The 15,841-nt window shown below is 38.6% G+C and overlaps 1 protein-coding gene across 3 annotated transcripts in view; it reads left to right on the top strand.

The window, feature by feature from the left end:
• Positions 1-2,307: 2,307 nt before the first annotated feature.
• adamts3 (ADAM metallopeptidase with thrombospondin type 1 motif, 3) overlaps positions 2,308-15,841 on the top strand; it is a 136,271-nt gene continuing 122,737 nt past the window's right edge. Inside the window, exons 1-3 of one of the 3 annotated variants that reach the window (XM_029439790.1) lie at positions 2,308-2,498; positions 2,866-2,887; positions 8,524-8,963. In XM_029439790.1, the coding sequence (XP_029295650.1) occupies positions 2,439-2,498; positions 2,866-2,887; positions 8,524-8,963 (522 nt within the window). In that variant the 5' untranslated portion in view covers positions 2,308-2,438. Of the gene's footprint in view, positions 2,499-2,865; positions 2,888-8,523; positions 8,964-13,569; positions 13,696-15,841 lie in introns of those variants that run through there. The other 2 variants (XM_029439791.1, XM_029439792.1) reach the window with 2 other exon arrangements.

Genomic DNA, 15,841 nt, shown 5'->3' with positions numbered 1-15,841 from the left:
AGTCATTTTAGTTTGATGCTAATAGACATTTGTGTATATTTCATAGAGTATTGCTTTATTACTGCCACTATTTGCTCCACTTTTCTTTATCAGTTCGGGTTATGAAAGTTGCCTCTCCTAGTTCTCCTGTCCCACCATGTGTTCAGATGAGGAAGGGTAGGCATTTCAATTATTATTGCCAGTACTACTATCAGTATTAACATGAACTAGGATCGGGACCTCTCCCATGGGTCACGACATTTTTAAAGGAATAATAACAAAATGATCTGTTGCACAAAAATAGGTTTATTCCGTTTGATTTGAATTTTTTTGCATTTTACTGGTGAAATATTGAATACTTTCAGCTTCACAAATCCATCAAATGAAACAATCACAGAAATAACAATTGGTTACAACTAATCTCAAAACTAGAAGTCAATCCCTAAAATGAAGGATCAGATTTTCTGACCAACTCTAAGGAGTCACAAGCCTGAAAAAGTTTCAAAATGTTCAAATGAATGGCTATTGGAGCAGGAGTAGTATTAGTAGGAGTGATAGTTTTGGCTTTTAGTATCTCTTCTCTTCAATGATGTCAGGAAAATGCTATTTTAAATGTGGAGGTTAGGTTACAGTAAATATTCAGACTTCAACTGATGTGCAGTGATATAGTGTGTAACTATAGCAGTAGTGTGTAAACCCCCTGTCCATTCAAAACAACTAATAGATGTAAAACACTATAATAAAGTTGTTTGTAGATTTAAGGACACACCTAGGTGTAAATGTATTTATAAAGCATGTATAACTGATGTAGACTGATAACAAATGTTTAATAACATACAACAGTTGAAGGTAATCACTACATGTTAAACCCACCTGTGAGAGTTGGGTGGCTGTAGGATTTGTTCATGTGTGTAACATTATTACAATACTGATTATAACATTTTATTTTTTATTATGCTAAAACAAAACTACGGGGAAAAAGGGATTTTCTGTGTATTATCAAGTATTTATTAATTGTTTAAACATTATAGATGATTCATAGGAACATTTTAAAACTGCTTATCTTGGCTTGACTTCAGTATAGTCTGTTATAAAACATTAATGTTATTTTCTTCTTATAAACGGGTTATATATAAAGAAATAGCAATACATGTGAAAAAAGTACTAAAGTGTTGGCATCAAAATATACTTAAAGTACCAAAAGTAAATACGCTCAAAACGTAGAATAATAAATATTATAATATTGTATTATAACTATTGATGATTACTAATAATTACTTTATATACTGCTTGTGAATTCTCCCCGGGATAAATATTTTTTATCTTAATCTATATTATTTCATCATCATTTATTTTTGTCATTATATTTTGTATTATTAATTTTCACACTAAATGAAGGTATCAGATACATGTAAGCGAGTATAAAGTTAAATATTTCCCTTTGAACTGTAATGGAGTAGAAGTATGAATGGGACGATATAAGGATATCTATCGCGATAAAAATAATTGATCTTGGTGAATTTCCGTTATCGTGATAATCTTACATATGCTCACGAGTGAGAAATCTGTCTAACTCACTATCATGACAGAGAAGTGAAACATAAAGCCTCATTTCAATTATTTATGCAGGGGGAATTTATGATAACCTTATTTAAGACTGTTAGATGTAAGATGCGTGTCCTATCCATGATACAAAAACTATTAATGTCTTAACAAATGTGAGGTAAAGTGATTCCAGTATGTTTCAGTGTTTAGAGTTTTGAATGCATATTTGATGATATTGTGAATAGCAACTATTTTAGCTGGGAGATTATTGATGCAAATGTTTCATGTTGGCCCATACCTAGCAGTAAGTATAGCACATATGGTACCTCAACATGTTATTTAAATACATTAAATGTACTGTGTTTCTGTCCATCTCTGAATATAAATGCTATTTGGGGGTCATAATAAAGTTATCATTTGTTGCGCAGTGATGTTCTGTCATATTCTGTCCTGTGGGATGAAGTGAGGGAAGAGGGGGTTCTTCCTCCTCCTCTGTCCCTCCATGTGTTTCAGGCTCGAGGATAGGGTGGAGTGACGTCACGCAGGGTTGGTCTTTGCCGTTTATTAGCCAGGGGAGCCAAGTGCCAGGTTGCAAGAGCTTCACACTGCAGCTCTGTCCGGCCAGCGGCAGAGGGGATGTCCTACTAACTTTCTCGAAACTTTCAGTCAAACAGAAAAAAAAAACACTGACTGACTGACAAAGTGTTGCATCTCGCCTCACTCCTGCTTTAATGAAACTTTTACATGTGTTTTTTTTTATTATTCTTTTGAACGTAAACCAGAGGCTGCACATCCACTTTGATAACTTCTGAATGAGCCGCTTGCGTAGAGACTTTTTCCCCGATTTTTGTTGTCCTTATTTTAATTTGACGTTGGGATAAAGTTAGTTTTTCTTTATCATTTAAAGACTCGTGATGGCTGTCCTATCACTAGCGTTGCTACTTGTAGGATTTGTATTGACTTCAGCTGACAAGGTAAGTGTCTGCACCGCTTCACTGTCGCCTCGTTTTACTCTCCAACTGTTGCTGAAATGTGTCGCTTCTCCCTTTAATATGAAATCAATGCAGAAGTTGGGCCGACACGGCAACAGGTTTTTTTTTTAAAGTGTCTCCAAACTTTAACATTTCGCTGTGTGAATGCGCACACTGCTTCCTCTGTGATATACATGTTGACACTGCACGCGCATGAGTTTAGCCTGTTACATAAGAGTAAAATAGAGGCATTTCTGTTACATTTTACAAGCAGCGTACAGTAAACTTGCTGCTATGGACATCTCACACTGTCAGATTTCCTTCTTGTTTCTACCGCTTTTAACAAGCTTCTCTTTTCTCCCTCTTACAGGCTGGTGAAGTAGATAGAGAGGGTAAGTCCTGTTTATTTTCTCTTCATCTTGTTAATTATTAGATGGAAGTTGTCAGAAAGTAGAGGAGAAACTGAGGAGCACAACCTTGGTGCAGTGAGATCAAAGTGGGAGGGGATTTTGTGTGTGAGGAGCTCTGTAATACACTCCCCCTCCTCCCCTCATACCCTCTGCTACCACCCCACCATTACCCCTACACACACACTGTCCACACACACACACACACACACACACACACACACACACACACACACACACACACACACACACACACACACGCTTATATTACATAAGAAAACTGCTTCAAGGGCTTTGTTATACAGGAAAGAAAATTCCACTTCTAAATCCCGCACATCTGTTATCCATTCTGAGGTTAAGAAACAAGTGAGCTGCAACAGCGTCCTCGTAGTATCCTTTTACACCCGCCGTTATCTTCTGAGCACCTCCAGGGCCCTCACACAGCAAGATGACAGCTGCCAGTTGGGCCGTGGTGAAGTTTTGCTTATACGTTCTTCCTGGGCCCATTATCAGCCTTGTAAAGCAGTTATTTCCCCCACTTACTGTGGTTTCTCTTAAATTTTCCACCTCTGTCTGTCCCTTTTTTTTTTACAAGTTGAAGCCTCACGCATTAACCACTTGTACCAACAGATTTAGTTCCCAAGTGATATTTATGAGAACTTGTCGCATTCGACAAGTTCTCTTTCGGGTATGAAACAAAATGAGTCTTGACCAGATAGTCTGCTGTTAATAAATGTATGATTTGGATTTTAAGATTTATTTGGGGGCATATTTTGGTACAAGAACGTTCTGTATATTAGGGATATATTAGGGATGCTATTGAATTTTTGCCAATATCTAATATATTCCAACTTATTGCTAATGCCGTTACCAATATATGTTCATATTTTTTGCACCTAAATTCAGAGAAAATGGCTTTGGGTTACGCCAATATCATCGTACGTCCATAACGTATATGGTTAATTAGTTATGTGGAAAATTCTCTCTCACAACTTTCCAGGTCTTTATGCAAGTGGTAGTGTGCCATCAGTTACTTGATAATACTAATCCATCTCTGTGACTGTCACATCCCCTTGACCGCACATGTTTTTTTTAGCAACTTCATGTTGAGGCATCTCTTCTTTATCTCAGTCTCAGTACAGCGCTAAAATGGACAATTAAAATAAATATGGGTCTCATAATACAACTACTGACACAGCTAAATGTGTTATCATCTACTGGAAGCTAACCCTAACCCTCAGTCAATGCCTAACCTTAACCATATCGTGAGGGTTACCATCTGGACACCACCCAAATAGAGGGGAACATCGATTATGCAAATTCTAACATCTCATGAGAACGCTACTTCTCAGTAACAGGTGGTTATCTCTATTTGTTGAATATGCAATTTTTTCATCCTGTTCTTAATTTTACTCTGAAGGACTAAGTATTATTCACGCACAGTGAGACAATCCACCAATCATGCTAATTTTATGTAGCAATTGGCCAGGGCAATGAAAGAATGCAGATTTTACACTGTTTTTATTAAAAGACTAGTTTTCTCCTCTCACTCAAGCACAGCCTCTTCATCCACCCCAGTGGTCAGCTGGCCGTTGGCTAAAGCTGTGTGTGTCAGGGCTCTAAAGGCGTCAAGATGCTTCAACCGAAGTTCTTGTCAGATGATTGTATAGTGTCAAATATCCAGCCCCCTTTCTGACCTCACATTCTGAGTCTTTTCTGAAATATACAATCCAAAAATCACAGTCTCTTTGTAGAGACTAGCCAGGTGTCAAGTGAAGTTATTTTATATAGCCCAATCTCAAATGTGCCTGACTGGGCTTTAAAGGTGTGAAAGAAAGCAGGGTTTAAATGTCTCAATCTCAAGGTCGGCAGGATTTTTCCCGGTCTTCAAGTGCGGCTATTTGCGCTGTAAAAATGGTTGGTTTTATCCTCCCCCATTGGCTTAAAGTCTCTGTGAAGTGTTCAAGTCCAACTCTCTGAACTCTGCTGGAGGGATCAACCATATTCTAACATCATTTCCCAGTGAGTTGAGATTTGGTGAATGTGATCCAATTTGATCCACTCATGGTAGCAGAAAATAAACCTCAAGGGCCTGTACTTGCAGTAAGGAAGGCCACTTTTACTTTCGCTCTTTGTCTGGACACTGGCTCTGCAACACCAGCTCATAAACTTTGCTTTGCGTAGTGTGATTTGTTAAGGCTCAAAGAACCAGGAATGAACCTTTACTGAACAAAAACAATCAATTTAATGAAGCAATTAATTTGATTTCAGACATTTAAATCAATAAAATAAAGGTCCAAATCTGCATTAAGGTACATACATTAACAGACAATCACCCTGATCGGTAGACAGTGGCTGTTATTCTTGGAGAAACCCTGAATTAAATCCATGAATATGAAACATGAACTAATGGATTAATTGTCCTAAAATGTCAGGTTCGTCAGATTATTGTGCACTGCCTTGTGGTTATTTAAATGTATTTTATTCACCATCTATACGTGAAATACCATCAATTTAAGCTTGGACTACTTGTGGGCACAGTAACACAGCATCAGCAACACTGGGTTTCCGAGTTTGATAATCCAATACCGTCGATGCAAAGTGAAAACATCGATGCATGTCTTCATCTAGCTCCTTTATTTTGAAATTCCAATGGCATGTCTGTGTCACCGTTTCCGTCGAACCGCACCTCCTTCCTGAACATTGAGTGCTTAAACAGCAGAAATGTGGTACTTTAGTGGCACTACAGTGAATAACAGGAGATCTATTTTTATTATTTAATTGAAATGTCTGAAAGAGCATAGTAATAAAATTGTCGAATCCTATTTTAGTTGCTTTTTGTGAGTTGATATAAATGTAATTGGGTTAAATGGGCATATGATATCATCTCATATCGATGATCGATGAAACGAACGTGTTGCTGTGACGGGATCATAATCAGCTTTATCAATTCCACCTGTGTTTGTTAAACAGAAATCTCTCAAAGAAACAAAGGAACAAAAGAACTTACAGGACTGATGATCTTGGCCGAGATAAATATGGCTCTACTATTCTGAGTGTTGAAGCAGCAACATTAAACCTCATGAAAGTAGAGACTGTCAACAATGTGTCTTTAGAGTTTCATATTTGAATGATATTGGTTGTAATTTTATTTTATTGATCTCTATAACCATGAAAGTGAATGGAGAAGAAACCTTTCACAGAAACCTTTCTAGCGTTGCCCTTTGACTTTGACACAATGCATCACATTGAACGGAGGGATAAGAGAGGTTTTGTAAGTGCATTACCTTACGTTCTGAAATAACTTTGTGACATCGAGAGGGGATGACCTTCTATAATAATCAAACAAGTACACAGTAAATGCTGTCTGGTCTCGCTATGCATTGTTTCATCCGACAGTAAAAATGTTAAGTGATTGTGCTCCTTTTTGTGAACAGCTACTGTTAACGGCTTCACTTAAAATGTGACCTTGCAGCTCCAGCTTTTGCGATTTTCAACTTGAAGGTTTTATGTAAACAGCTACAGAGACCAATCTTTCTCTTCTAAAAATAAGCTATCATTCTTTTCTTCTCTTTTTCCCCACAAAATAAAGGGATTCTGATCCATGGTTCAATATTTTCAGCTTAGTTCAGTAAATCTTGCTAAATCAGTAAAGTTGCGCTGGATTGCATGCATCTCTTCCCTTTGAGACACAATGCTTATGTAGAAAATATGAGTCCAGCGTGGGAATTGTACTCTATCACTACCAATAAATAAGATAATTACTAAGTCTAAATGCATTCAATGGCTATAGGGGGGTTGATTTATTGGAAACTTAACTACATACATAAATCTTTTTCTTCTTCTAAGAAGGAGAAATGGCTGTTGAGATTAGACCCGGGCCTCCTGAGGATTAAGCAGTCAAACCCCACTCTACGAATACTCACTAATGAACAGAGCTAATTCCCGGCTCCTCTCTGACCCATGGCTCAATAACTGTTTTCAATCTTAAAGATTTCTCACACCAGCTTTAATGCAAAACACAAACTAGTGTAATACTCTAAACTTACAGCAGCCCTACACATGTTGGACAAGCTTTTCACGTATCAGTATGAAGCGACTAACTCTGTGTCATTCGTGTTTGCAGAGAGAGTTTAGTTAGTATGATGTAACTGTGAGGTATTTGCCCTGCAAAAAAAGGCCTTTGATGTTTTTGCATGTTCAGAACGAGACACGTGGCTGCAGTTTGCTTTGGTTGTGGGGATGTGACAAATGTGCTCCGTGTTTCCTTATCTGTTTTAACTTTGCAAAGTCGGTACGATGAATGTATTTTTCATGTGTCTGGAGCATGTACACTATGATTTGTAAAGTATGGCATTTCCTCAGATGTGTAATTTGAGTTTCATCATTGACACCTATTTGAATGTCTTGTCAAAACCTACAACATAATGACAAGGTTATGATATTCATTTAAAAAAGAAAAATCCAACCAAAACCTTCTGAACGTGTCTGTTAATGCACACATTTGAAAAGCAAGCCAAGCCTGGGCGGAAGTTTCCTTTAAACTGAGAGTACTTTCAAGGCCCACAGATTTCCTTGTCCACTTCATTTTACCACAAATTAGCCAATTAAACAAGAGCATGAAGGTGAATGAAGCACTTTGCCAAGATGATATTAAATACCATCCAGTATATAGAATATATACAGTATGTATTTTTAGTTAAAAGTAGCACATCTTATCAAGGTCTTGGTTTTCTCGATCTCTAACTGAAATTCCAGATATAAAAGCATCATGGCTTAAAAGAGAAATTTGTATTAATAAAGTTATGCTCATCTGAGATGGAGATCAAGCCCATGCTGTGAACGATCACAGCACAAGAACATTGCAGTTCTCCGCATTCATTTCAAAGACCAAAGACCAATTCTTTGGCACAGCATGAGTGCCTTTCCAAAAAAAGGCCAATCAAAAACATGCCAGCTCAGATTCCAAATCAAATGCCTTTTAGTGAGTGTGCTCGGGTTATCAAGACAGGGGAGCAAACTAGTGCGGTCATGATACATTTCTATCTTTGAAAAATTTAAAGTAATGTCTTTGCATCTAGAAGACTTTTTAGTTTTGTCTCTTTTTATTGTTTATTTGTTATGATATAGTTATAATGATGGTAGTAATACTGATGATGGCTTCAGCAAAGACATGATGTTAGATCTTGTGCTGAAACGATTTGCTGATTGATAAATTATTTCATAGAAAATTACCACATATTCCACAACTCTCAAATGTGAGGATTTGCTTCTTTTGTCTGTTTTATGTGATTTGAAAGTGTATACCATTGGGTTTTTAAACAACACATGTAAAGATGTTACTTCTGACTCTGGACATGTGTGATGGGCATTTTTTCACAGTTTCTTCTTTCTTCAAAATGTTAGATTAAAAAAAGACAATAGAGTGATTGATTGTGAAAATAAGTATTAGTTAAGTCCAGTCAAAAGCAGAAACCTGCAGGACTTGTTATTCTTGTTATTCTATTCTTCTTTTGTTATTGTTATTCTTGTTATGAGAATTAGGACTGAAAATTAGACATGTTTTACTTGCAGAAGGGTGTTGGTGATTCTACTTCTCATCTCATTGTGTTGTTTTACAGACCAACTGAGGAGCCGGCTGAAGGAATACGGCCTCGTCACTCCCTTCAGCACTGACTGTCATGGACACTACCTGTCACACCTGCTCTCTGCCACTCACAAGCAGCGCGTCAAGAGGGAGGTCTTTTCTTCTGGTGAAGCCGAACAAAAACTTTTCTTCAACATCTCCGCCTTCGGGAAGGAGTTCCACCTTCGTCTGCGCCCGAACAACAGGCTGGTGGCGCCGGGCGCGATGGTGGAGTGGCACGATGAGATCCGAGACTTCGGGAACGTCAGCCAGAGTGCCGGTGTCGATGTCGATGCAGGCGTCAACCTGACTGAAGCCACTGGCGGGCCGGAGAGGATACTGCACCGTGAGCTGCTAAAGACAGACTGCACCTTCATCGGTGACATCACAGACGTGCCCGGAGCCTCGGTTGCCATTAACAACTGTGACGGACTGGTAAGTCTTCCTCATCCATAAAGCTTCTTAGTCCTCCACCCACTCAAACCCTGTCTTTTCATTACAAAAGTGCCTTGACCTTTTTAACTCTACACAAATGGATTTTAGAAGTCCGTAACTCCTGAGTTTAGCCTTTCTTTACGTCAGCACTCGGCATTTTTACAGCACATTGTTCTTGGAGATATTCTTCAGGCGGGCAGACGGAATAGCTTTTTGTACAGATGTTTGTCACGGGTGAGTGGCCACCCATTGCACCCGCAAACCCAACGGATTTTCCCCCAACCTCTTCCCAACATAAAACACGAGTACCCTTTGTGCTCCACAAAAGTCTGCAGTCCTATCCTCCCCATCACCCCTCATAAAACACTTGAACAGTAATTGAGGACTGACCTCGGCCAACATCTCTGAGAGTATGCCAAAGAAACATTTTTGCATTCAAGGGATAGACTTAGTTTGCCCAAAGACTTTCAAATGAAGTTCTCTGCTGAAAAGCAACACAAAGGATGTTGTAACTCATGACTCCTGATAGGAATTCACTCTCTGTTTAAAGATAAATCTGGTGTTATTTTATACTTTTATTGTTAAGGAGTCAACTGAACCAACAATGAATTCATCCTACTCGGTGCTGTCTGCAGCCAGATATTGCTAAAGTGTAGTTTATTCCCTAAGATGGAATTTCTGTTGAACTACAATGTGTTCGTTTAACCCAAAACAGATTCTGGTGGAAAAAGTCAGGAATTGGTAATAAAGTAAAATGATTAAAGTATCACCAAAACACAATATGGCTCTTATATGTATTTTAAGCCACACTCATGGTGGGGCTGTAGGAATGGCATTGATGGTCCGTCCACCACTTTGGACCAGACCCAGTTACACTTCCAAACACATGGACAGCTGCGGACAGACACCTCGAACATGTAGTAGTTCTGTTTATACTCTCCGCTTGGAGTAGGTTGCTACGCTACCACTTGTAGCATAGTAGCACAACTAATTGGTGGTACAAATCTTTTACAGACGTTCACGGTTCCGGGAAAATGAATCCTATTGACTTTGGTGACACCCTTTCTTTGTCTGCCGCCTCCAACAGGTTGACATTTTTTGAGTTTGAGTGAAATATCGCTGCAACTATTTGATGAGTTTTCATTAAACTTGATGCACATTATCTGGTCAAATTTATATTTAGTCCAATATTATGTACAATTCTACTTTCTTGACCAAATACCTGAAAAACTAAGGACAGTCTTAACTAAACTACACTGTACTTTGTATTTAGTGTTAGAATAAGTGCTAATTAGCTCATTCTAGCATGGTAATACACTGAACTAAGACAGTAAACATTATACCTATCAAACATCAACATGTTTGCATTGTTGTTGGGAGCAGGTTAGCATGCTGGTGTTTGCATTTAGCTTAAAGCACCACTGTGCCTAAGCCTCACAGAGAGAACTCTTTGCGCTGTTCATTTGTTTGGATGAGACATATGGCATGATAACATGATGCTGCACACACAACACTTGTTATGATAAACTCATTGTAAATGTTATTGTCTTAAGTGGAAGTTTTGATTATAATTTTTTTTTAAAGTAACACCAGCCTTAAGACATGTCCTCAATAGTATTTATCTGAATGTATTGTACCTCAGTGTGCTATGCTATTTAATCAGTTTTACTACAGACTGGAGTTTAAGACTGTACTGTTGTTGCTTTTAAGGTATACATGTTCAAACATATGCAACATCAAGTGCATCCTTCACTGCTTCGCTGCATATCAAAAGGCAGCAAGTGGTTCCTTCAGGAGGAGAGTGACACATGGTTATGATGATAATGAGAGCCTTGGGGAACTAAATTATTGTGAAACAACATGAATGCAAAGCCTGGCGGTTTTTTTTATGTGTGTGTTTGAGTGTGTGTGTGTGAGTGTGTGTGTGTGTGTGTGAGTGTGTGTGTGTGTGTGTGTGTGTGTGTGTGTGTGTGTGTGTGTGTGTGTGTGTGTGTGTGTGTGTGTGTGTGTGTGTGTGTGTGTGTGTGTGTGTGTGTGTGTGTGTGTGTGTGTCCTCAGGATTCGATTCTGAGCGGATGGCCCAAGGTGCTCTGCGGAGTTCACTTTATTCTCTCACATTACATCACTTGCAACAAGGTAGTACATGTAGTGGGAGATTCTCGCTGGCAGATGTGGAAGTGTGAGGTCTTGACAGTGTTACTGGCAAGCAACATGTAGAGCGAGTGTGTGATTCTGACCTGCGTTTTTTTTAAGGTGGTGGGAGGAGGTTTTCATGTAAAATGTGCTGACTTCTCGGAACATTTAAAAGGTTGATTCACAAGAAGAAAGCTGACAGGTGTTGTTTTGCATGAAACTTGAAGCTACCATCATATGATGTCAGACAAACAACATACAGTATTCTACCCAGAGAAAACCTTACAATGAGCAGAAATAAAAACTTCTTCAAATAGAGGAAATATTTTATTTAATGCAGTGAAAAATCTTCTTTGTAAATGAGGTTATAAAGTCCTTTTACACATATGAGGAAAATTAATCATTAATAAATAAACATAGAGCATTCCCAGCTAATAAGAGCTACAGTAAATGCACCTTAAAAGCCTGCCTTTACTATCGAATTGAATATTTAAAGTGTCTAAAGATGTTGCTAATTTGAGGAAGCTCTTTCCATTATCGAGGGGACCTAAAAGTAACATTCAGACCCACTCTGGTTGCAGAATTAGATCAGGAAATAACAAGAAAATATGTTTCTGCTGCTGCCGCAATCTAGAGCTAAATATAAAAAACTAGATCTGAAACACTTCTTTAAACCCACCAGAAATCTACAAATAGCATTTGTTGGGGAGGCTAATGGTGTGGGAACAGTTTTGGAGTGAGGCAGGAATAAAGACGGTGGCGTTAGTTCGAGTAAGTGATGACTAAAATGATGACTTAGACTTTAAACAGACTCTTGAACTTTCTGGTAAGCAGTTCAGTTCAACTTCAGTGGTGACCTCATGTTGCAAGAAAGGACATGATATAAAAAAGCCCAACCAATAAAGTTATGGCTAGTATGCAACTATTTTCCTAACCGACTAAACTGCTGATTATTTCCTCAATAGATTAATTGTTTAATCTATGAAATGTCACATAATGGTGAAAGAATACACAGACACAGAAGACGCAGTTTCCCTGTACGGAGAAGCAATAAAGACATTTTATATTTCCAAGTTATATGACTAAGGGGGAGTATATCTATATTAAACCTTGCTGTATGACTCATATAATGTAATTATTTTTATTTTTCCCCCAATAGCCTCAGCTCTACCTTTGAGAAATATTCATTTGTTTAATAACTCATTTAAAGTTAGAGAGATAGGATCATCACAATATGCCATATAGTTCAATGAGAACATTCAAAACGAAGGGGCAGCTTTGCAATAAAGCCCAACGATGAGTTTCTGTCTGTTAGTCATTACGAGTGACTCTCAGAGTTTGTTTCTATTTTCTCTGCACTGGGTCATTTACTCCATCCCAATGGATTTGGGATTGTACATCATTTATTAATATAGAGTTTTATTGAAGTGGGAAAAAGCTCTTTGATTATGAAGAGCTCTGTAACTGTCTGTTAGCTTCGTCACGGGACAATTTGTTCACATAGTGGATTTTTATTAATTGAGATGCTTCTGCTGTGTTAAAGCAAAATGTGGTTTCCTATGTGTCACTCTTTGTTGTGCTGCATATGATGTTTTATCATGCACCTGTCACATTTGAATGTCAAAGCCATTAACTGTGAACTGACAGAAAAAAACAGTCTAACAACTTTATTCTTTCGACACTGAACAACTGCAGCATCTCTTTGATACAATCTGTTAAACAACTATAATGCCAGTGTGACCTATGCGTCTCTCCTAGGCACTGCAGGATTTTGCTATTTCCTTTGATAGCAGCAGGAGGAAGCAGTTCATCACTTTGTGGGCCGATTCAGTCCCTCCAAGACATTTATAGTTGAACCTTGCAGGAGATTCAGGGCTGAGAGGGGGCCACACAGGATGTGAGAGTTCTGCTTTGTAAATACTGTCGTGGCAGGATGTCACTTTGAAGACGCCAACAGCCATCAAAGGTCTGCCGCTTTGCCCAGTGGAAGGCTGATCTGGAATCTTTTTATTGAACTTTTCCAACAGCATTAACACAACACAAATCACAACAATCAACATCACAGCTCGACAAAATACTCTAAGCTCAATGCACAAATAGACGTGCATACTTGTACAAAAAAACAAACAACGCAACAAATCCCAAAAACAAAGAAAACAAAACAATTCACAAACACTCTGTGTTTTTGCAGATAAGGCTGACTTGAAAAGACTGCTGCTGCATGCAAACAGTCTTTTTCCCCCTCAAAACAATCAATAATACAAAAATATTTCCAGCTCAAATACTAAAGTCCCCCTCCAGACACCTTTTAAAGTTTACAAAAATACTGATGATGAATATCTTGTGTTACATGGTTTTCTAACATAAAAAGTGAAAACTGAAAAGGGGCCGGAATTCTAGATGTTGGCCTCGCGCTCGGGCGCCCCGCCCACCACCATCGTCGCTCGCGCTAAGGTTGAGCAGTGCGCAGGCGGTCACGGAGCTCCGGAGAAAATAGGTTTCGGCTGCTGGTTTATTTTTTCAGAGAGATTCATGTTTGACTCAGGGAAGATGTCTGTTGTGCACCAAAGTCGGACACTAGCAGACTTCTTTTAGAATGGTAAGTGTAGTTAGCATATTTTATTTGTTTACGTTGTTTGTTAGCTTGTTAGCTTGTAACTAGCAGTGGCTGACATTGGTGGTTGTAAAACATGCATTAATATCTAGTGGTTGGTAGATAGTTTAAGGAAGGTCCAGGGTTTGTTTTACATCCAAAAACTACACACTCTTGCGTGTTTGCTGTCAAAACTTTCACTATGCTAACTCTTCCTGTCCATGTGTGTCATATTTGCGTATTTGACAGCGAGTCTGGCGCGAATTTGTGACGTACCTAATGTATTTTGCCCGGGTACGTTTGAATCTCAGATTTTACGAAGTGCACAGACAGTTCCCCCTTCAGTAGAGGAATGTGAAAACGCCTCACTAGTGATACAGTTTGCACAGATACAAGTCAGTATCGTCAAGGTCAGATATTTTAGGACATAACCATTAGAAAAACGCATTTTTGAGTGGAGGGGGATCTTTTAATATAATTGACTTTCTATTTCCGGAAGCATTTTCTAACCTGTCAACATCTAAAGATGACTTAATTTACTGTAAACTGCAGTGATCAGTGCTCTGTTACAGCAGGGGACAACACAATTTGGATGTGTTGGGGGGAAAAAAGGGTTATTTGTCTGTAAACAACAAAAGGACTATACTATACTAATACAATCCATGAATTTACCAATAGATTGTTTGTTTGGTTTAAAACAAACAAACAAACAAACAATCAGGTCATAATCTCATTTTTCTCATATTTTCTCATCACTATATTTCTGGAGGCAAACATGAGCTGTCAACATCCCGGAACTCATCCACTGTAAAGTGTCACGTCACATGTCCAGTGTTCTGTCACAGCAGGAAACAAAACCATTGTTGGTGTTTTGGGATATAAAATTAGATAAAAATCAATTTAACTTGCTCTGCCTTTTAAAAAATGTGGTTATTTTGGGTTAAAAAACAAACAAACAGTGAACACCAGATTAAATGAGCCAACACTATACAATAGCACTAAATCATTCTAAATGCACTTTACTTTCCTCTGCACCTATAATATTTGTTCTTATGGCTGCTCTAAAGCAGAACATGATCATATTTTCTCCTCACATTGTCACATTGCAGCCTAAATGCAAAGCATGCAGGGCTGCATAACTGGAGATCAAACACTCCCCAAACCAGTGGTTGCTGATGAAAAAGCCTGTCGTTGAGGGGTCTTGCCTGTGGTCTTTGATCTCAAGTGGTAGCCTTAGCCCTTGCTAGGTGTGTGTTTTACTGTTTCTTAATTATAGCCAGGCTGCAGTCTGGAAGTCTTTACTGCAGCAAGCAGGCAGCCTGACTGCTAAATGCTTATGAGGCAGATACTTCCTCTGCTTCTGCGGCAGTAGCAGTAGCAGTGTGGGGGTGAGGTGAGGGTGATTGTTGCTGGCCTGCGGGGGAGTCAGCCATCATGTTTCATGCATGTCAGAGACACCAGGGAGAGGGGTTTCTTGGTAAAAGTGGATGAAACACATCAGCGCTGAGCTCTGTTTTCTGCCTCTTTTCGTCTCGTGCTGAGCAGAAACAAATCTGTCAGGGTCACAGCAGATGCCACATTCAAATATGGTACAAAGCTGAGTCTGACAACCCATTAGTCCATTTACGTCTCATTTTAACTCCAGTGATTCATGAATATTTGCTACAAAAACTGAATCATGTTTTTATCTCACTAGCAGAGTTTAGGATTAAGGAGACTATAGCTCTTGGAAAGTCAAAAAGTCTTACTGATGTTTTTTCTATTTCACTAGCTGGTATCTTTTAATTATCCTTCAGCACCTACTGAGCTTTTTTTCGTGGTTTGCCTACATTAAAACAAATGTTAAAAGAAAAAGAAAGTTTCAGGGCACTTTTATGGCAAAACAGTTTAAAAGCCTTTAATCATAGCTGGTGAAATTCTAAAAACATAGACAATGCCCGTGCATGTTTAGATAGACCCATGCGTGGCTCCCCAAACAGCCTTATTCATTTAAAATCAAATGGATCATTATTTATCATAAGACCCTTCCTTATTGAAGGATCCCAAAAAAAATCCCACACACTTTATTTATGACAATTTTGGTCCTCAGACGATTGTCGGGTAAAATTCCACTTGTGTTTATGATCCAACGCGTTCGTCTATAAGACCTTCT

This window comes from Cottoperca gobio, chromosome 9, assembly GCF_900634415.1.
Source record: "Cottoperca gobio chromosome 9, fCotGob3.1, whole genome shotgun sequence".
Taxonomy (NCBI): domain Eukaryota; kingdom Metazoa; phylum Chordata; class Actinopteri; order Perciformes; family Bovichtidae; genus Cottoperca; species Cottoperca gobio.
This window is presented reverse-complemented; position numbering and strand designations above follow the sequence as displayed.